Here is a 24852-nt window from a genome sequence, read left to right on the forward strand (position 1 = left end):
GCCAGATGTGGGCCGAATCTGGGCCGACATAATGTTGCTATCTGGTTAGTAAAACTTAGAAATAAAGCTTTATTTAATAAAGTTAATAGACCCAGTAGCTTTTGCGCCACAAACACAAGCATGTAGTCCACTATTGTTGTTGTTGCTGTTACGTGACATAGCGTCTAAGAGGACGGACAGGGTCACGGTGAATGAAATCTACCATGAATGAAAGTTGTCAAAAAAAAAAAAAACTCTGACATCCTGGCTTTGCCCTAAGCAAGAGCTTTGTCCTGGCAAGAGTGCGCGATGGATGAGAGTCACCTCCGCTAGGTCTGCCTGCATACCTTAACGTTAGAGTCTCATAAAGTAGCATAATGATAACCTTAATTTAATTGACATAAGTATCGATATGTAATTTTGCCAACGAATACAACTTTAGTTGAACTCTACTATACTGTATTGTCATAATGTAATTAAACAGTTTGCTTTTACACACACAGGATGTTCTGTGCAATTTCATAATGACATGGGTTTAAAATGAAAAGTCAACTTTGGAGGGTAAAGATGTCAAATCAGTACACTAGGCAATTTGGCAGGTTATGTTTCACAAATTATGTTCACTCAATTTGCTGGCAAAGTTTATGTAATCTGCGCAGCTTTAGTGCACATACTCAACTCATAAGTCAATATAAATATTAAATATAGCTGAGTTTGAGCAGTACCTGTGCATTTCTGGCTTACTTCAACATAATCGTCACTAAGCAACAAATAAAGGTGGGCTGGTTTGTTTGCTTTGAAGGGAATAGTGCAATATAGAAATGCAATAATGAACTTGCTCCCGGACGCATTTTTGGAACCAACATACCTTGAGTAAGCAAGGTTTGGGTTAATCAACCGAGAGTTCAGGGCATTTGTGACCGGTAAGTTAACCTTGCTTTCTGGAATACCCCCATGGCGTTTCGCAAAATCCTCTAAACCTAAATCTACCTCTAAACCTATCCATCACAGAAAACTTTTGGGATTTTCTTTGAAAAAAAAAAAAAAAAAAAACTACCACAGTATAGTATGTTTTTTAAAAGACATTAGGTTTACGAGGACATGGGAGGATCTATGTTTTATACACATTTGTGTCCTCACAAACCAGTACACACACACACACACACACACACACACAGGTATTGTGGCTACAGTCCTGTTGAGCCTGAGATGACGCTTTGCGCCACTAGAGGGAGTAGGTTTGTTTTTCATATTAGTGGAGTTACAAAACAAGACGCACCTTAACCAAGTAGAAACGAAAGTAAAAGAAGAGGATGAAGAGACGCATTTTCGAGGCTTTAAACCTGTTAACATTGGGTGTTTAAACAGCCACATATTTAGTGGTAAGTTCAAAGCTATTCTTCATGCAACCATGCAGACATATTAAAATGAGCTGTAATTTATGTTTATGGGGTTTGAAACATTTCAAATAACCAAAACCAACTATCCAAAATGGCGGAAACGATGATTAATGTTTAAATAAATTAGGGGTACTTTTGATTAAAATGAAAGACATTGTTTATTTGTATATGCATATTGCTAGATCATGTACATAAAATAATGATAGTCATTTCGAGTTTGAAAACATTTGTCCAACAGGATATGTTAATGCTCAATAGCATTATGATTATCTCATTATTAAAAGTAATGTTATTTTTGCATATATGATCACATTAAAAACAATTTTAAAGAGTCACCGATTGTTGATTCTTGCACAAACGTGAGTAAGACTAGTTAAATCCAGTTGCAGCCCAGCAGAGCCAGTTTCAGGAGGACGCACAAGCCAGGCCACACGTCTCGGGCCAGAAGTGAAGGCGAACCATATAGCCTATGGTGTAAAGCGGGTCTTATTAGAGTCGCACCACCTACAGTTGTTTTTAGTGTAATTTTATTTTGTATGTAATACGAGCTATTTTCGCATGGATTTTATATGATTTATGTACAATATTTAATAACAATACCTTGTTTTTCCTTATTAAAAATACATGATCTGGTTATTTATTGATATTCATTTTGATCAGTGTAGTTAACTAACAGTGTTTTTCATTTGATTGTAGGCTATTAAGAGATAATATTCACTTTATGTTCATTTTGTAACAAATACATAATGACACAGAGAATGGATATTTAAATGTCAAATATAATTTTTATTTTAAAATTCAAAATAAACATTAAATAAAAATGTGCAACATGGGAGTGATTGGAGATTTTAAAGCTCAAAAAAAGCGCATCCATCGATCATAAAAAAACTCCACATGGCTCTGGGGAGTTAATAAAGGCCTTCTGAAGCAAAGCGATGCGTTTGTGTAAGATAAATACCCTTATTATGAGGTAATTTTTATTTTTGGGAGAACAAAGGCTAATAAAATATATTATTTATTGTTAGTTCATGTTAGTTAATATGCATTAACTAATGTTAACAAATGAAACATCATTGTAGTGTTACCAAGATATTTCAACATCAAATAATAGAACTATAGAATAATTATCATTTAAAAAATAAACATAAGTATAATTGTACATTGAAATTTAAAAAAAAAAAAAAAATCATTTACAACTTAACTTTTTGAGTTATCTTTTTTTTTTTTGCGCTGACTCAGTTAAGATGTCTTTACGTAGAATATTATGTTCAACTTGCCACATTTAATGTTGTTTGAACTTATAAAGTTTGGTTGGATTAACTTTATGAAAGTAAGGTGAACTTATTTTAAGTTTTCAGTACAAAAGTTCCCTGTAAAATGTTTTTTGTTCTCTCAGCTTAACTTTTTGAGGTACTAATTTCCAAGTTATTAATGTAGAATATTAAAGCTACAATACGTAGATTTTCAATTTTGAGGCCCTTATTGAATTATGAAAATATTAAATTTTTTGCTGGAAGCACGAGTGCATTAACACTGACACAACTGAGAATATCCAAAACATCTTTTATGCAACAATTTCAAACTGGGCATTTAGACACACTTTGACATCAACACTAATACAAACCTCAACAATGGTGACAAAACAACTACTAAAATTCAGGGTTTTGTTGATTGTCACCATTGCTGAGATTCATACACTGATTCTTAATGTCAGTGTGTGTCTGAATGATACTGTAGTTCAAAAGTTACTGTCCAGCATGTGTTTTTGTTTGTTTGTTTGTTTGTTTTTAAAGAAATTCTTCAAATGATCACTGTCATGACACTGCTGGAGCAAATGCTGCAGTATCACATGATTAGTAGAAAGTTTAGAGGCACTAATAACACTAAACCCTAACAACCAGTGATGAGGTTCCCTTTCAGTCGGTCACGTTCGACGTACGTCAGTAGTGACCGACGAATTGGGATATCGCTAGAGAGCCCTATCAGCTTCGAGTGAACTACAACAGGCCAATGAAGTTGGCGTGCGATATTTGCATAATGCGCACCGCCCCCGCCAGGTGGTATAAATAGGGGAGCAGATGCAATCGCACTCTGTCTTTCGCTTCGGAGCCAACCTGTGTGTTCCTGCTGTTAGTCTGAGAGTGACTTCGCAAGCCTTTGAAGAGCTTTTGTTCTACAGTGCTGGCTTTATGGCACCTTACAGCGAGGCCGCGAGCTTTCCCAGAGTGAGCTTCTCGAGCTGTTATACAGCTCTCAACTGCTGTTTTCACAGCATTATTTGCCCCGTTGGTTTGCGATTTGGGCCGGTTCCTCTGTGTGTGTGACTCAGGGAGTGAAAAGTGTACCTGCAGTCACATCGCGGCTGTTCCCTGTGTGCTTCGGCACAAAGAACAAGAGCTTCTAAAAGAGCTTCACAGACAGACACTGCGTCTTTTTCAAGACGTCATTCTGTCTGTGCGTTTCTGGAGGCGGTCGTTTCCTATCCTCACTGACGGCCACAATCACTTTCTCTCATGTCTGCTTAGCGTGCTGAGACTGTGTTTGTGGGTGGTTCATATTCTCTTGTAAAAAAAGAGAGCATGCCCACGTCGGCGCGTTGTTCGTCTTGCTTTTCTCGTAAGGGCTTGAGCGCTCAGCGCGCCGTGTGCTGTCGAGCTGCCGGCTGACAGCGCGCGTTGCCATGGCAACCCAGCGCGTTGTTCGGCGCTCTAGATGCGTGGTCGAGACTCGAGTGCCTCAAACGAGGTGGAGTCCTCTCACCTATTCCCCGATCTAGTTTCTCTTTCTGAATCAGAAAAGTACTACTTTTGGTGAATAAGCCAGGGTGACCAGAGGATCACAGTGGGGCATTACCTGCCGAGCCAATCTCCGTGGGCCCCCCACTCCTCTAGCGCATCGCAAACATGCTGTGACTGTGTTCATGGGTGGTTTATGTTTGGTAAAAACATGGCCACGTCGGCGCTCAGCGCCGTGTGTCGTTCAGTTAGACGACCACGTTCACTCTCTCACATGGCTGGTAGCTTCTGGGTGGATTGCTGGTCCTTCTCATGGGGGACCTAGCATCTTAGTCAGGGCTCCAGCAGAGGATCAGATGTCGACTGCTACATTGGAGAGAGGGTTGTTGGGCTCTGGACATGAAGATGAGGCTGAGCGTCCCACGGTTGTGATGTGCTCATGCTGAATCAGATTCAGAGTTAACAACCATGCTTTCCCGGGCCCCTGGGGGCGTGGTGTGACGCGTACTCGCCTTGCCACGCCCCCTGTCTTAGCCCGGACGTGCATGAAAAACTTGGCAGTTTGGAAGCCTTTTTTGGTGCCAAATATGGAACACCAAAAGGGTCATATCTGCATTAAAAGTTTTTTCTCTCTCACTACCCTCTGTGGTGGGGTGGCAGTGCTACGGGCACACCACCTCTGCCCTGCATGGGTCTTGGCCCCCGGCAAGTCTGTGGAAGGCCAAAGCACTCATTGCATATGGGTAGTTCTGAGTCGGGGTTGAGCTACGCATGATGCAAGTCATAGCGCAGGCCCCTGGCCAGACAATGTCTACCGTGGTGGTCCGGAAACACCCCTGGCTAGCCTTGCAGAGGTGTGTCATCGTCTAAGTACGCTTTCTCGATGCTCTCATCTCACAAGCTGGCCTAAAATCCAGCCCGCTCAGCCCGCAGCCAAGCCACTTGGCTAGCGAGAAGCGGTCCTGGAGAAACTGGTGACCTGGAGCTGAGGTAAACAGTTCTTCGGGAGACGATGCCCGCATCCCTCCCTCCCCGGAGGAGGGCCGGGTGGAGAATTTTGGTTTGTTCCGCCGCTGGCTCTCCAGAGACCAGCGGTGCCCACGGAGTAGAACTGTTTTCTGACCCTCCAGGTCCCAAGAGGGCGCGGCTGGCAGTGCGCAAGGCCCCACCTCGCCACTCTCAGCCCCCTCTCACTTCGCCAGCAGGTCCCAGTGTGTTGGTTGAGGCCGCCTCCCATGTGCCGTCTCCCATTCACACTGCCACCTTGCAGAGTCTGACCACACTACAGGCCGCTATGCCGTCCGAGTCGGGTCCAGCACTCTACCTCGCTGCCCCATGCCCGGTACATCTGTGGTCCATTTGGTCCCGCTGGTTCGGTGTCTGGAAGCCTGGCTAGCGCTTTCCAGCCCGTCCCGCTGGCTCATTTGTACCATCAGACTCGGCTATGCGATTCAGTTCGCCCGGCGTCCCCCGGTGTTCAGGGGTGTCCATTACACTCGTGTGTCCCTGGACAATGCACCTGTTCTCTGGGCGGAGATTGCTGTCCTCCTGGCGAAGGATGCAGTCGAGCCGGTCCCTCCAGCCGATTTGAAGTCAGGGTTCTCCAGCCCCTACTTCATTGTACCCAAGAAGGGCGGTGGGCTACGGCCAATCCTGGATCTGCGTGTCCTGAATCGGTCCCTTCTCAGGCTGCCGTTCAAGATGCTTATGCAGAAGTGCATTTTCAAATGCATCCGTCCCCAGGATTGGTTTGCAGCGATCGACCTGAAGGACGCGTACTTTCATGTCTCGATTCTGCCTCGTCACAGACTCCTACGGTTTGCGTTCGAGGGTCGGGCATATCAGTACAAAGTCCTACCCTTCGGGCTGGCCCTGTCGCCCCGCGTCTTTACGAAGGTTGCGGAGGCGGCCATTGTTCCGCTCAAGGAACAGGGCGTTCGCATCTCAACTACCTCGACGACTGGCTCATCCTGGCCAGCTCGTGGGAGCAGTTGTGCGAACACAGGGACATGGTGTTAGCTCACCTCAGTCGGTTGGGTCTTCGGGTCAACTGGGACAAGAGCAAACTCTCCCCCGGGCAGAGGATCTCTTATCTCAGTAGGGAACTGGATTCGGTCGCCTGGACCGCGCGCCTCTCTGAGGAGCGCGTCCAGTCAGTGTTGACCTGCCTGAGTACGCTCAAGCGCAGGACGGCGGCCCCACTGAAACTCTTTCAGAGGCTCCTGGGGCATATGGCATCCGCAGCCGCAGTCATGCCGCTCGGATTGCTTCATATGAGGCCGCTTCAACACTGGCTCCGCGGCCGGGTCCCGAGATGGGCGTGGCAGCGCGGTACGTTCCGTGTCCCCGTGACACCGAACTGCCGTCGCACCCTCACCAAGTGGTCAGACTCTTCGTTCCTGCGGGCTGGAGTTCCCCTCGAACAAGTGTCCAGGCATGCTGTGGTCCACACAGATGCCTCTGCCACGGTGTGGGGGGCCACGTACAACGGGCATGCAGCATCGGGTCTGTGGACGGGGCCCCAACTGCATTGGCATATCAATTGCCTCGAGTTGCTAGCAGTACGTCTTGCACTGGGCCGCTTCCAGGAGCTGTTGACAGACAAGCACGTACTGGTCCGCTCGGACAACACTGCGGCCGTTGCGTACATCAACCATCAGGGTGGTCTACGCTCCCGCCGTATGTCGCAACTCGCCCGCCATCTCTTGCTATGGAGTCAGAAGCATCTGAGGTCGCTTCGTGCCATTCACGCCCCAGGCGTGCTCAACCGTGCAGCCGACGAGCTCTCACGGCAGCCTCCGCTTCCGGGCGAATGGCGACTCCATCCCCAGGTGGTCCAGCTGATCTGGCAGCGCTTTGGCGAGGCACAGATAGATCTGTTCGCCTCCTGGAGACTGCCCACTGCCAGTTCTATTCCCTGACCGGTGGCACGCTCTGCATGGATGCCCTGGCAATCAGCTGGCCCCGGGGCCTACGCAAATATGCGTTTCCCCCAGTGAGCCTTCTCGCACAGCTCCTGTGCAAAGTCAGGGAGGACGAGGAGCAGGTCTTGTTAGTGGCTCCATACTGGCCCAGTCGGACCTGGTTCTCGGACCTCACGCTCCTCGCGACAGCACCTCCCTGGCCCATTCCTCTGAGGTAGGACCTCCTGACTCAGAGACGGGGCACCCTCTGGCACCCGCGTCCCCACCTGTGGAAACTCCATGTGAGGTCCCTGGACGGGACGCGGAGGTTCTGAGTGATCTCCCGCAAGCGGTCGCAGACACCATCACTTCCGCTAGAGCTCCTTCTACGAGGAACCTCTATGCGCTGAAGTGGAACCTATTCGTCGAATGGTGTTCCTCTCAACCAGAGCGAGAGGACCCCCGATCATGTTCGGTCAGAACCGTGCTTTCCTTTCTGCAAGAGGGCCTGGAGCGAAGGCTGTCTCCCTCCACCCTCAAGGTGTATGTTGCCGCTGTCGCCGCACATCACTATGCAGTTGATGGTAAATCGCTAGGGAAGCACGATCTGATCGTCAGGTTCTTGAGGGGGGCGAGGAGACTAATCCTCCCCGGCCCCCCTCTGTACCCTCTTGGGATCTGACCCTGGTTCTTACATCTCTCCGGGGTCGTCCCTTCGAGCCTTTGCAATCAGTCGAGTTAAAAGTACTGTCCCTAAAGACCGTCCTCCTGGTTGCATTGGCCTCGCTCAAGAGGGTAGGGGACCTGCACGCATTTTCGGTTGACGAATCGTGCCTGGAATTCGGGCCCGGTGACTCTCACGTTATCCTGAGACCCCGGCCTGGATATGTGCCCAAGGTTCCTACCACTCCCTTTCGAGATCAGGTAGTGAACCTGCAAGCGCTGCCTTCGGAGGAGGCAGACCCAGCCCTAGCTTTGCTCTGTCCCGTCCACGCTCTGCGCCTGTACGTGGACAGAACGCGAAGCTTTAGGACCTCAGATCAGCTCTTTGTCTGTTACGGAGGCCAGCAGAAGGGAAAGGCTGTCTCCAAGCAGAGGATGGCCCACTGGATAGTGGACGCCATCGCCCTGGCGTATGAGTCCCAGGGCGTGCCTTGCCCGCTCAGGTTGAGAGCCCACTACACCAGAGGAGTGGCCTCTTCCTGGGCGCTGGCGCACGGCTCCTCGCTGACAGATATCTGTAGAGCTGCGGGCTGGGCGACACCTAACACGTTCGCTAGATTCTATAGCCTTCGTGTAGAACCGGTATCTTCCCGTGTACTCGCTTCCACCAGCCGGTAGACGCGAAGAGCCCGTTCTAGTGTCGGCTTGCAATGCCACTCCCGCCCCCTGGGCCGGATACGTGCATCCTTTTTACTCCAGTCGAGTTCCCCGCTTGGCGAACCCTGTCGAGTTCCTCCGCCTCCCCCTTCGGCTCGGACATTGCGGAGTGTCTGATGCCAGGCCAAACCTCCGTCACCGACGTTGACGTTTGGCTGGGTTCCACATGTCGTGACCCCTCCACGTGAGCGGTCCCATGTGTGTATTTGTCCACGGTCAACTCCCTACGGCGAGCCCGTGTCTTTCTCTCGCAGAGCCAGCTCTGCTGTCACCTGTCAGATGAGTCTCCCCCCTACCCAGGTGGAGCCATCCCAGGGACTCCATATGCGTACTGCCCACGGCCAGTCCATATGTGTACTCTCCACGTAAATTCCTCCCCTACAGGTGGGTAGTGGTCTCCGCAGCGTCCCCTACGGGTTCGCTTCCCCAGTGTAGTCTAGTTTACTTAGTGGGTATATCGGAACAGCAATAGACTCTCTCGGCGTAAGCTCGCCCCCTTCCCCGTCCCACTGGTGCGCCGGGTGGCTAGAGCTTGCGCTGGGCACTGGAAGGGGTTCATACTGTGGCGCTTTATTTGGGATCCCAATTCGTCGGTCACTACTGACGTACGTCGAACGTGACCGACTGAAAGGGAACGTCTCGGTTACGTATGTAACCCTCGTTCCCTGAAGGAGGGAACGGAGACGTACGTCCCGTCGCCACAGTTGCTGTATCCTCGCTGTAGTGCAGACTAGGTTGTCTCCTCAGCGAAAAACAGAGTGCGATTGCATCTGCTCCCCTATTTATACCACCTGGCGGGGGCGGTGCGCATTATGCAAATATCGCACGCCAACTTCATTGGCCTGTTGTAGTTCACTCGAAGCTGATAGGGCTCTCTAGCGATATCCCAATTCGTCGGTCACTACTGACGTACGTCTCCGTTCCCTCCTTCAGGGAACGAGGGTTACATACGTAACCGAGACGTTTTTAGATATGATCAATGAAGCAAACAACTTTATGATGCTTATATCAATAGCAAGCAACTGATTTCTGTTTTTCTTTATCACAACAAGCGTGTTTTCTGTAAAAAGATAACACAAAAAATTAAGTTAGAAACTTCCTGTTTTTTTTTGTTTGTTTTTTTTGTTTTTTTAACAGTGTAATTGTAAAAGGCTCTTTGGAATCTTCCAACTGTTTCATGATATTTTGGAGGACCATTTCCTAATTCTCCTCTTACACTCTGAGGAAAAGATGCTCTTCCACAGGGCACCTGAACATGTCTGTTGAGTGTATTCATTTCACAGCCAATTTCATGTCTATTTATTGGGAGTTCCTTCATCACAATGTAAAAAAAAGCGTAGTTTCTTTAACTTAACTTTTTGAGTTATCTTTTTTACATTGACTAAGTTAAGTTGTATTTACTCCAAATATTAAGTGTTTTCAACTTGACAAATTTAGCTATTTTAACTAATAAAGTTTAGTTGGAATAACTTTATGAAAGTAAAGTGAACATCTTTTTTTTTTTTTTTTTTAATTGCTTAATGTACATAAGACAGGGAACAATCAACAATGTAAGGCACTTCCACACAACAAAAACACACATTGAGTGCACGCATACACTACGTGACCTGGTCTAGTATGTTAGTCTAGTGGGCGTGCCTATTTAGAGTGCACGATTTCACTGCGTGATTTAGTCTATTAAAATGCATTTAGAATGCCCCAGAATTCAAGACGAGTGGCATAAATGCCCCTGTATGTCTTTTATTTGTATATAATTTAATATAGTTAACCAGTATTACACGAAGAGTGCCATTTTTCTCAAAATATCAGCATGATTACAAATGTGATAATTTTATACAACGTACAGTTTAATAAACAAGCAGTTTATATTAATTGACTTACATTTCAGACACCAAATCACCTGTTTCGCAATCAAAAAATAGTTCCAAAGTCCACAGCATTGTTTTGCGTCTCAGTCATGACAGTCATGACAGTCTGATCATTTGATGAATTTAAAAAAAACAAGAAAACACGCTGGACAGTAAATTTTGAGCTACAGCATCCTTCAGACACACACTGACATCAAGAATCAGCATATAAATGTCAGCAATGGTGACAATCAACAAAAAGCTTCATGCTGCAGTGCATTATTAGTATGATGAGTGTTGATCTCAAATTGTCTCTAAATGTCTGCGTTAAAATTGTTGCACAAAAGATGTTATGGATATTCTCAGTTTGTGTCAGTGTTAATGCATTAGTGCTCTTTCTCTCACAGCTAAATTTGTTTATTTTCAAAGTTCAGTAGGGCTTCAACCTTACTACTACAGTATTTGCTTTAAAATGTATTTTTTTTTTCAATTGTCATTTAAACAGTAATTTAGGCCACATACACGAAGCAAGAGAATTCTCTAAACATGCCGTTGTCTCAAGAAATATCTGCGTACACACGAAACCACTGAAACCGACTAAAAATGATGTAGTAAACATGCCAGACCAGTATGTGGCACTGTAATACTGCCACAGAGATACGCTAAAAACGGAGAAGACTTGGAGCATGCAATGTCGTTTTCAGATTTATCCACTCTGGGACCTGGTTTCAAAAACTGGCGGTGTCAGGCTCCCAAAACGCCGGATCTATCAGGATGAAATGCCAATACGATACAAAAATTTTATATATACAGCTAAACACATCTCCGTGTGGACAGGCTCTTAAATCACTGTACAACAAGCATTTATATGTGGTAAAAGCAAGTAATTTATTTTAAATTGCAGTTGTTTCAGTAGCTGAAATCAGATCAATTATTATTTGCAGTAGAAATGAATTTAATGCTGCAATATGTAAATTGTTTGCAGCAAAATATCCAAAAACCACTTGGCCAGTGTTATATATTTTGTTCAGTTGAGTACTTACAATATCCCAAATGTTTCCAACTACTTGTAAATCATGAGAAAATTGCTATTTTAACCAAGGATCTGGGACGTGTCCGGGAGTCGCCTGTCAATGGCGTCATATCTGCGTTACCCTCGGTTTCCGGTTTTATTTTGTAGAAACCATGGAAACACCAAAGGCGCTTTAATATATTACATGTTTTAATAGACAAGGCAACAAGTGTTTTGATACATTTATAGACAGAAAACTAATTATTGTTATATAGTATTGCTCATTATTATTACATGTTTGGTTTAATTTTCTTGATTTTTTTTTTTCTCCGAGTATCATGCTTTACCATGCCTCAGAGAAAAACACTATTTTAGCTAACAAAGCATAATGAGATGCAGCTTTATTTTTAGTAACAGTAATACAGAATTTTCTTCATCATACAATACATTTTAAAATAAATTGCATTCCATTTATCAACACAAGCCATCCAGCATTTAATATGATATTCTAAAATCTTACTGCAGTGTGTCTCACAGCAGCCTCCGAGCAAACGCACAGAGTAATGTTATAACATAATTTTCAACACAGTCAGATGTATCTAATATGATAAATAGAGCTGCGTTACCTCATACACTTGACCTGAGAAACGGCGCCAGCGACTGTGGCATAATAAAAGTTCCGCTGCTCGCGAGGCATGTGTTGCGTTCGTCTCTAATTGACAGTCTCTCAAAACACTCAGTCCTGCTCTGCTTCATACTACAGTAACGCTAATAATCGCATCCATGAACATGATTTCTGCCCAAATCCTATCCCAATTTTTTTCCACCGGCTGTGAGGTGAAGACCACATCTCCCAAGATTCCGCACTCAAACTTGGCATCAACAAGCTAAGCCAAGATGCTGCGTCGAGACGTGGTGGGAACGCCTCTGTGTGATTGCGTCGTGAAGCACATGTGTAAACTGTCCAATAGCATGACAGAACGTCATAGGCGGGTGACATCACAGACCAGGAAACTATAAAGTATACCCAGAACAAAGAACGCTAGCTTCTGATTGGATGAAGCAAGACGCTCACAGGCATACAGGGAGTATGGCAGAGCGACGCAGCGTCTCGTTCCCTATTCAGGGAACCAAGGTTACATACGTAACCTGAGACGTTCCCTTTCATGTGAACTTGAGCTGCGTCGAGATGCGGTGGGAACACCATACCCACTAAGCCATAATACCAAATGCCTGTCTGTATCAGGTTGAGAGAACAGAAACCCCGGAGTGGAGTCAAGATCCAGGTTATAGAACCTGACAAAAGTGTGAGAAGACCACCCTGCTGCATTGCAGACATCATGCAGGGATACTCCCGAAATCAAAGCTTTAGAAGCAGCCATACTCCTAGTTGAATGAGCCTGAACGGCTAAAGGTGAGGGCCGTCCAGTGAGCAGATTTGAGAAAAAGGTGGAGGACAGAATGCCTGCAGCATAATAGGACCTACAGTATTAAGAGGGACCTTAGGCACATAACCTGGTCTTGGGTGAAGAATAGCTTTAACCATGCCTGGAGCAAATTCCAGGCATGATGGAGCAACCGGCAGGGCCTGCAAGTCTCCAATTCTTTTAAGAGATGAAATGGCCAGAAGAAAGATGGTTTTTAGAGTGAGGAACTTTTCTGGAACCTCTTCCAATGGTTCAAAAGGAGTCAGGGTAAGACCCTCCAAGACAATGGCTAAGTCCCAAGCCGGTGTTCTAGAGCGCTGAACAGGCCTAAGCCTCTGAGTGCCACAAAGAAACCGTATGACCAGCGGGTTTCTCCCTACAGATGACCCAGCCGAAATAGCTGCTGCATACACTATAATGGTGGAAGGAGATAATCCTGTGGAGAAACGTTCTTGCAAGAACTCTAGTACATGACCCACAGTGCAATAGACTGGGTCTAGATGAAATTCTTCACACCAGGAACAAAATAGTGTCCACTTAATGGCATACAATTTCCTCGTAGAAGGAGCTCTCGATTGGAGAATGGTCTCTATCACCTCGGTGGAGAGACCGGAATCTATGAGGTGAGCCCCCTCAGGGGCCATGCCCACAGCTTCCACAACTCCGGATGAGGGTGCAATATCATTCCTCCTGCCTGAGACAGGAGATCTCGTCTGACTGTAATCTCCATGGGGGACCATCTAAAAGGGACACCAGGTCCGAGAACCATATTCTGGTCAGCCAGAATGGGGCTATTAGCAATATTAGCAATCCCTCTCCAGAACTCCTGGGAGCAGAGCGATTGGGGGAAATGCGTACAGATGCTGCCTCGGCCACGTCTGTCCCATAGCATCCAGCCCCGGAGGAGCTGAATGAGTGAGGGAGAGCCATAACTGACATTGAGTTCTCTCCCAAGATGCAAAGAGGTCTACTTCTGCACGACCGAAATTTTTCCAAAGGAGCTCCATCACCTCGGGGTGGATTCTCCATTCCCCGGGCCTCAGACCCTGCCTCGACAGGACGTCTGCTCCCTCAGAGAGAGCAGCTTCCCCTGGGCCCACAGGAGGTTCCGATGGGCCAGCTTGCATAAGTGACGTGACCTCAGACCCCCCTGATGGTTGATATAAGAGACCACCGACGTGTTGTCCGTGCGGACCAACACATGATGGCCCCTCAGGTCTTAGAAGTGTTTGAGAGCTCGAAACATAGCCATCATTTCCAGCCAATTTATGTGCCAGGAAAGTTGATGGTCCTGCCATAGACCCTGAGCTGAGCGACCACTCATGATCGCTTCCCAACCCGTGAGGGAAGCATCCGTCGTTAGCATTACGCAACGACAAGGAACTCCCAACGCAGGCCCTTGGGACAGGAACCAAGGTTTCTTCCACATGACTAAGACACGAAGGCATCGCCGTGTGACCTTGATCATGCGAAACGGATTTCCCCAGAGGGAAAACCCCCCCTTTGGTCCTGAGACACCACTGTAAACTTCTCATGTACAGCATGCCAAAAGGTATCTCGTTGGATGCTGCAGCCATCAGACCTAACAGTCTCTGAAACTGTTTTACAGTGATAGACTGGCCTAGTTTTATTGCATTCATAGCTGAGAGAACTGAAGCAATACGGGCAGGATAGAGCTGAGCCCACATATTCTTCGAGTCCCAAACCACGCCTAGAAAAGAGGTCGTCTGAGATGGAACGAGCACACTCTTTCCGGCGTTGAGCCTGAATCCCAACCTTCTTATATGGGTGAGAATGACATCTCGATGTCGAACCGCCATGTGCTCGGATCGAGCTAGAATCAACCAATCGTCGATGTAATTTAGTATGTGAATGCCCTGGAGTCTCAGAGGAGCCAGAGCTGCATCCACGCATTTCGTGAAGGTGCGGGGTGATAAACCTAGGCCGAACGGAAGAACCCGATATTGGTATGCTTCGCCCCTGAAAGCAAACCTCAAGAACTTCCTGTATTGAGGATGGATTGATATATGGAAGTATGCATCCTTGAGATCGATCGTCACAACCTCGGACTGGATTTGTGAAGAAACCGCAGAGCGTGCTTCTACCTGGGAAAAGGCACTGGACCTGGCAGGTGAGGGCAGAGAAAGGGCGGTGCCTGTCCCTAACCCCTCTGCCAGATCCATCTGCGAACCCCATGATCTGAGCCGCCGTTCTACCTCGGCAGAAGCGGGACTCGAACCACGAGGAATGCAAGCCACGTGATGTAACGAGGGTAGGGAGAAGCACACGGTCTAAACTGCTCGCAATAATGTTTATAATGCCTATGTATATTGTGATTTTCATAGACAACAATAAATAAGACAGAACAGATACACAGAGCGCTTGCTGAAGACACAGAAGCTAGCGTTCTTTGTTCTGGGTATGCTTTATAGTTTCCTGGTCTGTGACGTCACCCACCTATGACATTCCGTTACGCTATTAGACAGTTTACGATGCAATCACGCAGAGGCGTTCCCACCGCGTCTCGACACAGCTTGAGTTCCCATGAACTCAAGCTCCCATGGAGTTCTCATGAACTCGACTGAAACATGGCTGAAACATTTGAAATAAAATAATTATTTACAATTGACATGAAAGAACAATTTAAATAAAATAATTAATTATTTGGTTGAATTAATAAAATAAGCCAAGTTAGGTTACATGAACATTAACACAAACTGTAAGTTTAAATAACAAAATTTGTCAAGTTGAAAATACTTAACATTCTAAGTAATTAAAACTTAAATAAGTCAGTGGAAATTAGTACCTCAAAAAGTTGTTGCGTGAACAAAAACTTATTTTACAGGGAACGTTTGTACTGAAAACTTAAAGTAAGTTCACCTTATTTTCATAAAGTTAATCCAACTAATCTTTATAAGTTCAAACAACATTAAATTTGGTAAGTTTAATATACTTATTATTAGGGTTGGGAACCGAGAACCGGTTCTCATCTGGAACCGGTAGTGTTTTTTGAAAAGAACCAGAACCGTGCAAGATTTCTAAGTTTCGGTTCTGAAAACAGTTCTGGTGTGATGGGTGGGCGAAGTGCGGGGAGCATATCCTTTAATAGAGATGTCACACCTCATGAATATAATAGCAATTAATGCAGTGAAAACCCTCACGCTACTCATATACATCAGATATCAACAGAGAGAGAGAGAGATGCACAAAGCTGCACAATTAATCTTTAAAAGATCAAGCTCTCGATTGTATCACCCACATGAGATGATTCCTAAATGACAACGATTTGCCCGTGTATATTAAACCTTTGATAAAAATAAAATCGTGACATTCAAATCTGCGTTCGCGCTGCCGCTGATCTAAAGAGAGTTGTCATGTGTAGATATTAACAGCTTCACAAACAATCTTTTCAAACGCACAGTATCATTATTTCTGACAAATATTCCAATTATAACAGAAGTATACAAAAGTTTATTATTCAGGTAGAAACGCTGATGTTACCGATCAAAATATATTACCTTCTGAAAGTAACTTGACTTCAAATAACGACTGTATCGATTGCATTGTTACGCCACTAGGTGGCAACAAATTACTGTTAAAAATGTGTCTATCACTGAATCATTCTTTAAGAAAGTCTTTATGAATCCAACTTATAAAAATATTCTGTCTCACCTGTCTGGATCTTACATGTGTGTTCAAGCATCTTATCTAATCTGTGGTAACACTTTATAATAAGGTTCATTTATGTACTAACCATGAGCAATACATTTGTTAATGTATTTGTTAATGTTAGTTAATAAAAATAAAGCCTTTCATAATTTGTTAATGTTACTTCACAGTGCATTAACTAATGTTAAATACAACTCTTGATTTTAAGAATGTATTAGTAAATGTTGAAATTAACATTAACAAAGATTAATAAATGCTGTAGAAATGCAGTTCATTATTAGTTCATGTTAATGTAAGCCTAGTTAACTGATGTTAACTAATGAACACTATTGTAAAGTGTTAGCGAATATGAGATTAGTAGTCTGTTAAATTAATTTTACAAGAATAATAAACACAAAAAGGACTGTTTGAGTTGTGTATTGTGCATTTTTCCCTTACTACTATTTTTTTATTAGTTGTTTAATTATTTCAATGGAACCGGAATCGGAACCGGAAATTTTCTTACAATTCCCAACCCTACTTATTATTCTACGTAAATTCAACTTAACTGAGTCAGTGCAAAAAGATAACTACCAAAAAATTAATTCACTCAATTTAACTTTTTTTTTTTTTTTTTTTTTACAGTGCAGAAAATTTTTATTAACTACAGAATTAACTACAGAAAACTATTAAAGAATTAATTGTTTCCACACAAAAGGTCTGCAATTAGTCTCTAAGTGCTTTTTTTTTTTTTTTTTGAGTCAGGAGAACACTAAAATGAGTTTCCAGGTCAAGAGAGAAGAAGAGGACACTGCCTCTAAAATGAGTTCTCCATCTCCTGGATCAAGCTGTGTGTTTGTGAAGAGTGATCAATCCATGAGGAAACTACCCTCTGGATCCAGTGATGGACCAGTGACCTCTGAGTCCAGGTAAGACACTGGCCATTTTAGCATTAACAGATGCTTTTATTGAAAGTCTTTTACAGTGCAGTCTTGAAGCATGCAGTGAGTGAGTGGTGTTACCATCACAGAGAATCACAAAATTTCTTTCCTGAACTTTCACTATCACTGTTTCTTACTGGTGGAATGATCTTTACAACTTTTCCAAACAGTCCCTTACAGACGTGTCTAAAGAATTTTCTTTGAGCACTAAATTTTGTTAAACTATCCACTCACTTTCTCTTTGTAGAAATGCATGTACATTTTAAAAAAAGTTCTTCTTTACTTCACCATTTCTTACATTCATCTCTTTTCAAGCATGTCCTCTGTACACTTTTGGAGCTTTGTGTTTTAGCGATTCTCATGTTACTGTCTCTATTGGATGAACTGTTTGTACTGCTTATTTGTAAATGGCTTTAGATGGAAAGTGTCTGCTAAATTAATAAGTGTATATACAACGGGTAAAATAAGTATTGAACACGTCACTATTTTTCTCAGTAAATATATTTCTAAAGGTGCTATTGACATTTTCACCAGATGTTGGTACCAACCCATGCAATCCACACATGCAAAGAAATCAAACCATAGATGTCCATAAATTAAGTTATGTGTAATAATGTTAAATGACACTGGGAAAAAGTATTAAACACGCTTACTGAAATTTATGTAATACTTCGTACAAAAGCCTTTGTTGGTGATGAGAGCTTCAAGTCGTCTCCTGTATGGAGAAACTAGTTGCATGCATTGCTCAGGTGTGATTTTGGCCCATTCTTCCACACAAACAGTCTTCAAATCTTAAAGGTTCTGTGGGTCTCTTCTATGAACTCTGACCTTTAGTTCTTTCCATAGATTTTCAATTGGATTTAAGTCAGGTGATTGGCTGGGCCATTCTAGCAGCTTTATTTTCTTTCTCTGAAACTAATTGAGTTTCCTTGGCTGTGTTTGGGATCATTGTCTTGCTGAAATGTCCACCCTCGTTTCATCTTCATCATCCTGGTAGATGGCAGCAGATTTTTTTATCAAGAATGTCATTTTTCCATTCATCCTTCCTTCAATTATATGAAGTTTGCCAGTACTGTATGCTGAAAAACAGCCCCACACCATGATGTTCCCACCTCCAAACTTCACTGTTGGTATGGTGTTTTTGGGGTGATGTGCAATGCCATTTCTCCTCCAAACATGGTGTGTAATTATGGCATCCAAAGAGTTCAATTTTGGTCTCATCTGACCAGACTATATTCTCCCAGTATTTCACAGGCGTGTTCAAATGTTGTGCAGCAAACTTTAAACAAGCTTCAACATGCTTTTTCTTTAGCAATGGAGTCTTGCATGGTGAGCGTGCATACAGGCCAGGGCGGTTGAGTGCATTACTTACTGTTTTCTTTGAAACAATTGTACCTGCCAATTCCAGGTCTTTCTGAAGGTGTCCACAAGTGCTCCTTGACTCTTACACAACTTATTCTGATCATTCTTTTCACTCCTCTGTCAGAAATCTTTATGGTGAAATGATATTCTTTCCACTTCAGGATTATGCAGGGTATCTGCGGGGCATTAAAAAGCATTAAAAGTCATTAAATGGATTTTGTGAAAATTAAGGCCTAAAATGCCATTAAAAAGCATTAAATTTTATTCCTACAGGCATTACATTTTTTTAGATAGTTTTGAAGGAAAATAATACAATTTTACATTGAATATAGCCTTCATAATTAATAACTTTGATTTGCTGTCATAAAATATGTACATTGGTGTGATACACACGGAACCGGTTTGGTAATTGCCTCCGTCCAGTGCAAAATTGCCATAACACTGTTTTGGACAGCGGCGGGCTGGCACCTGGAGACGGAAGGCTGCATCAGTGTTACCAACTTAGCAACTTCTCAGACCCCTTTTGCGACTTTTTTCCAAGAAAGCGCATTGTGACGAATATACTTGTTAACCTGATCTAGCTTCCGAGACTCCCCGGTACTGCCGCACAAGCGCAAGGTCTTGCTTTCCTGCCGCAGGCGCACCTCTCTCTGCATCTGCTCTGTTCAGTGAGTGGCTGAGAGGAGCAGCACATTCAGTTGAGGCTGTGCGCTCTGTCAGAGAACAAATAAAATAGAAACTATTGCTTCTAACCTGAGTGATCATTTTACGTGTACATATAGCCAAAATCACAGCAACTGTCTTCATCTTATGTGTATGGTGATTATGTCAGACAACATCTCGATTATAAATCAGAATTTTGCGCTGGTTTAACATGTCAGGGATCGACACTAACGCTTGACAATTAGTCTGGGATAAGTGTATTTTTTTGAAGGGGCAAGTGAAAGAGAATTTTAGGTTCTGATTAAAGCAAGGACCTGATTAAAACATCAATACCAAAAAAAAAAAAAAATGAATGACTGATTTTATTACATTTAATGTAAGTGGCGATCCATAGTGGATAATAATAGTCTGTATAATGTACTGACGATAACAAGGTTGTGCTGTTGAGGCTCGCGCAGCATCTCGAGGAGAAATGGAAACATGAGCGAAGCACACACAAAAAGAAACTCAGTTAAACATACTGCGGTAAAAATTCAAAATGTGGAGTTTTTATAACTTGATACAGGTAAGCAAAATCACATGACCAAGAATGCTGTTTTCCTAAATAGGCTACCGTCACGATTAAAAACGTGACACTGATTTCATACAACAGTTCAGTTAACAAACAGTTAGTATTAAGTCACTTACATTTTAGAAGGAACATTGACTGTTTTTGTTCTATTTTAGCAGCAAAAATAGTTTCAAACAAAGCCAACAACACTCAGCCTTGTTTTCATTACTGAATGATTCAGTGTTTTGAATGAATCGGTTGAGTCAAAGATTAAATGACCCATTCATAAACAACTGGCTCATTCTTGAATGAATCAGCCATTGGAATGAATCGTTTAAATGAATGACTCACTTATTTTCTAATTGTTTAATCATTTTCCCCCCAACATTTCTTACAATCCCATAACATTATTTAATGCAGTTGTAACTTTTTTTATTGTAAATTTGTAAATTATTTAATTTGATTGGTAACAGCCCTTAGTGTCTTATTCTAATTAAATTTATTGATCGAATTTAAGAATTTAAAATGAAAGATGAATCATACATTTTACATGAATCGTACAAGAACCGCACAAGTGAATGAAAAGGCTTAATGTCGAGCCCTGTATGTAGTCTTAATGGGCCGCGTTTCAGTCACCATTTCATATTGTCTGACAACAAAAACAGAAAAATATATAGATGAAACAATTTTATTGGGAATTTGGCTGTAATAAAATATATTATGTGAGCAAAAAGGGTAGCACCAGAGAAGCAAACAAATGTTGGGCTGACACTTGGCAGAATGCGAATACAACAATGACTAGGGATGCACCGATCCGATATTCAGATCGGGTATCGGCTCTAGTACTGCCATTTTTGCCGGATTGGGTATCAGCCGGATGGGACCGATCCAAATCCGATACTGCGCGTGTACTATTCTGTGTTATTGTTAAGCTCCACAAAATGCACAAAAACATTAAAAAGCACCATAAAGTTTCTGTGCACTATATTCCAAGTGTTCTGAAGCCATTCCATAGTTTAATTTGAGGTACAGATAAATATTTAAGCCGTTAAATTAAAGTTCACGTAAATGCCTCCCTCCGCTACAGCTGTCAGTCATTCTCAATTCAGCATTCAAACTGCGTGTCGCGTTCGGTTACGACAGTCAACACAATGAAACTCTCTCCAAGATGAATCAATGTTTCTATTATTATACTTCATCTGTAGATAACGATACTGGTAATACAATATGCATCAATATATCTTCACTTTGAACTTTTCAATGCGAAGCACTGCCGCTGCGCGCTGTGACTCCATGATGCTTCAAGCGCATCATTCTGCACACGGGATGTGCATAAGCGCTTTGTGCCGCTCTGTATGGGAGCCGTTCATATTATAATACTTTTGCGCAATGAAAGATTGTTAATAGTATTTTTTTTGTTCATCATATGTTTTTGTCTATCATATGTTGCTGCCTCATTAAAAAAACTCCGCTATAAATTTTAAAGAAATGTCTTTTAATTTTATAGTATAGCCTATATTTATATATAAATATATTTAGTTCATGTATTATGACTCAAACATTCATGAAAAACAAGCCATGATTCATGGATGAAGGAATCAGCTGGACTCCTGTTTATTTTGAATGTCTACCGAGCTAGTGAAGCTATTGGTTTATTTACAGTTGTTACACTAGACTTTTGATATATGAGGTTGCGTTAGATTTTCGCCGTCATTTTGACGGACAGGATCGTAAAAATACCGTCATAATTATTACCATGCATCATTTTAATTTTTTTATATTTTAATGATAAGACATTTAATAGCTTCTGATTTCGTCCACATTTTCATATTTATTCACAAACTTACAGGATAAACAAATTGGCCTAGGCTATGCATTTATTTATATTATGAAAAGAAAGTATTATGGAAAGAAAGTTAAAGACTGCGTCACTTTTCAGTTTTCATCTTGAACACTTTGAGGATCATGAGTGAACGCGATTACTCTTCCTCTTTACTGCTTTACAGAAGGAAATAAACATGAATGAAAATCAAAAAATATGTTGAAAGTTGCAGTAGCTTACCGAAATCTGTATCACGTCAGTTCAATCAGTGTTGCAAACAATGTCACGTATACCTCAGAAATTCGTTGACCATAAACTTATAGTCAGCAGCAAGAAAAATAAAACAAACTATTTAAAACAAAACGAAATGGATTAGAAACTTAATTATGTAAGTATGAGTATTATAATATATAATAAAATGGACAAACTGGGTGCGTGTAATCAAACGCATTGTTTTCATTTTATTCTGGAGACTGAACTCGCTCTGCTGCCACACTGGAGCGCACTCACCACCAACTGGACAGGGGTGGGAGTTACAGTTACAAGCAACATCAGCCTCAGTAATTTGTCAAAATGACGGACAGGCTGCAGATTTTTTCTGTCACTGCTAAAAAAAATTCCATCAATGACGGAAAATTTTCAGTTAACGCGACCTTTGAGATTATATATTGTGTATATATATATATATATATACACGTCAGACTACCGCCGGTGACACTCCATGCCGACCGTCACAGCCCTAAGTGAGGCATACAGTTTATTAGGCAATTTAGCACTTTTTTTTATTATTACTTGAATATCGAATCGGTATCGGAAGCGAAAAAGGCGGATCGGTGCATCCCTAACAATGACATGATGAATATTCTAATTGCCGTATGACGTCATCTATCGAGATGTAGCGACATATATATATATGGCATTAAAAATTTAAAAATTGTCATTAAAAAGACATTAAAAAGCATTAAATTAGATTTGATGAAACCTGTAGAAACCCTGATTATGGCCCCAACAGTGCTCATTCGAACATTCAGAAGTTTTGAAATCCTCCTGTAATCAATGACATCAATATTTTTTGCAACAATAAGGTTGCGAAGGTCTTGAGAAAGCTTTTTTCTTTTACCCATCATGAGATGTTTCTTGTGTGACACTTTGCTGACAAGGGGCATGATTGCTTTCTAATTACTGATTGTCTTGGCTTTCCATGCCTTTTTAGCACCTCCCTTTCTTCGTGTGTTCAATACTTTTTCCCAGTGTCATTTAACATTATTGCACATAACTTAATTTATGGACATCTATGGTTTGATTTCTTTAAATGTGTGGATTGCATGGGTTTGTACCAACATCTGGTGAAAATTATGTCAATAGCACCTTTAGAAATATATTTACTGAGAAAAATGGTGACGTGTTCAATACTTATTTTACCCGCTAATATTATATATATACATACATATATATATATATATATATGTGTAAATATGGCACATTAAAGTTATACAGTATAGCTAGTGCTCTAAAATGGTGTTTTGTTTGTCTTTTGTCAGGATCAGCAAGAGGATGAGACAGAGATCAGAGTCTCCAGATCCCAGCAGTGTGTCTCTGAAGAGCAATGCATCCATGATGGAACCCTATAGATTCAGTGATGGATCCGTGACCTCTGACCCCAGGTAAGACACTGGCCATTTTAGCATTGACAGATGCTTTTATTCAAAGTAGAGGTCGACTGATATATCGGTCGGCCGATATAGCAGGAAGCATGAAGCATTTTCATGAGCATTTTTTAATATATCGGCATCGGCCGATATCTGTGTTTAGTAGCGCCAATTTAAAGCCAGGCACGTCCGCGGGCAGCCCTGTGTTACTGGTGCGGTGGAATGTGTTGCTGCCGCATGTGAATTGAAACTTTTGGAAGATTCAACAACAGTACTGGGAGATAAAGGTAGCCTAAGGCTTAAATTCTGATATTTCAAAGTCCTATGGCCATATATTTACTATATATTACTAGTAAACTATGAAGTGTTGCTTCACTTAGTGAAAGAAACAACGGATAGCATAGAACCGTCGGGAACTGGCATAATGCTACAGCTGGTTGAAGGTTCGCTTACTTGTAGTTAACTTTAAGGACTGTAGTCCAAAACTACCAGCAGCTTGCTTGCTAACATATTAGCCCCAATGTTATAAGTTCTGTTTTATTTTTCCTGTATCAGAGTCGGAGAATTTTACTCTGTGCTTGGGGTGGACAAGGCAGCAGCTCTCACAAACACTGCAGCGTGATTGAGGGCTACGTTACTCCGACAAATATTGGCAATTTTAATGCCACACCAGCAGAGGTAGCCCTCGCCTGAATTCTGACTGTGTGCCACTCCCTCTGCTCAGTCTACAGTCACTTCCTGTTTGGCAGCCATTTTAAGCATGGCATGACCAAACAGGCCTTGTGAAGTATGGCCAGTTCTACTGCTTTACCGAGCGTTTTGTATCTACTGTCTGTTTACCTTGTGTATGACCATTTGCCTGCTTTCTCTGATTACTGATTATTGGATTTCCTTTTTTGACTTGGCTGCCTGTTTGGATTGCTTTTGTGTTTGACCATCTTGCCTGCCTTTTTGACACCTGCCTTTGGATTACCCCTTGACCTGTTTGCCTGTGGGACTGTTTTTGTGGTTTTGACCCTTTGCCTGGCTTCACGCTCCTTTTGGACTGTTCCTAATAAACTTCAGCACATGGATTCCAACACTGCTTCCATCTCCTCATTACAGCAACATTAAGAGGATTTGGCATTTCCAATTAATGTAAGCCTGTTACATTCTTCTAGTCTATTATTATTACTATTAGGTAAGCTACTTTTATTATTAAATTATTATAATAAATTTGCCCCGCAATAATTTCACAGCGCATCACCGCATAACTGACGTGCTGTGAGGATAATAAAAGATTAGGCTATTAGCTCCTCTTTGAAAATGTTTTAAACATTTTTAGGTCTATTATACAATGAATTAGACCAATAATTACAATTATTAACAGTCTATAATATTTCCTAACACTGCAGTCATAAATGAAAATTAAGAGCAGCTTTAGGCTACTTCAAGCACCAACTTTAAAAAAAAAAGCTGTTTAACACGAAATACTATTCTTCTCATTTTTTTCACTATATGTATGGGCCACAAGAGAAATAATAGAATAAATTAA

The 24852-nt window shown here is 42.5% G+C and overlaps 1 protein-coding gene across 4 annotated transcripts in view; it reads left to right on the forward strand.

The window, feature by feature from the left end:
* Positions 1-447: 447 nt before the first annotated feature.
* The window catches only part of LOC127508741 (NLR family CARD domain-containing protein 3-like), an 89879-nt gene continuing 65474 nt past the window's right edge, over positions 448-24852 (forward strand). Inside the window, exons 1-3 of one of the 4 annotated variants that reach the window (XM_051887074.1) lie at positions 448-1361; positions 17093-17260; positions 23211-23333. In XM_051887074.1, coding sequence (XP_051743034.1) covers positions 17109-17260; positions 23211-23333 — 275 coding nt within the window. In that variant the 5' untranslated portion in view covers positions 448-1361; positions 17093-17108. The remainder of the gene's footprint in view (positions 1362-17092; positions 17261-23210; positions 23334-24852) is intronic. The other 3 variants (XM_051887072.1, XM_051887075.1, XM_051887073.1) reach the window with 3 other exon arrangements.

Source organism: Ctenopharyngodon idella, chromosome 3 (genome assembly GCF_019924925.1).
Source record: "Ctenopharyngodon idella isolate HZGC_01 chromosome 3, HZGC01, whole genome shotgun sequence".
NCBI lineage: Eukaryota > Metazoa > Chordata > Actinopteri > Cypriniformes > Xenocyprididae > Ctenopharyngodon > Ctenopharyngodon idella.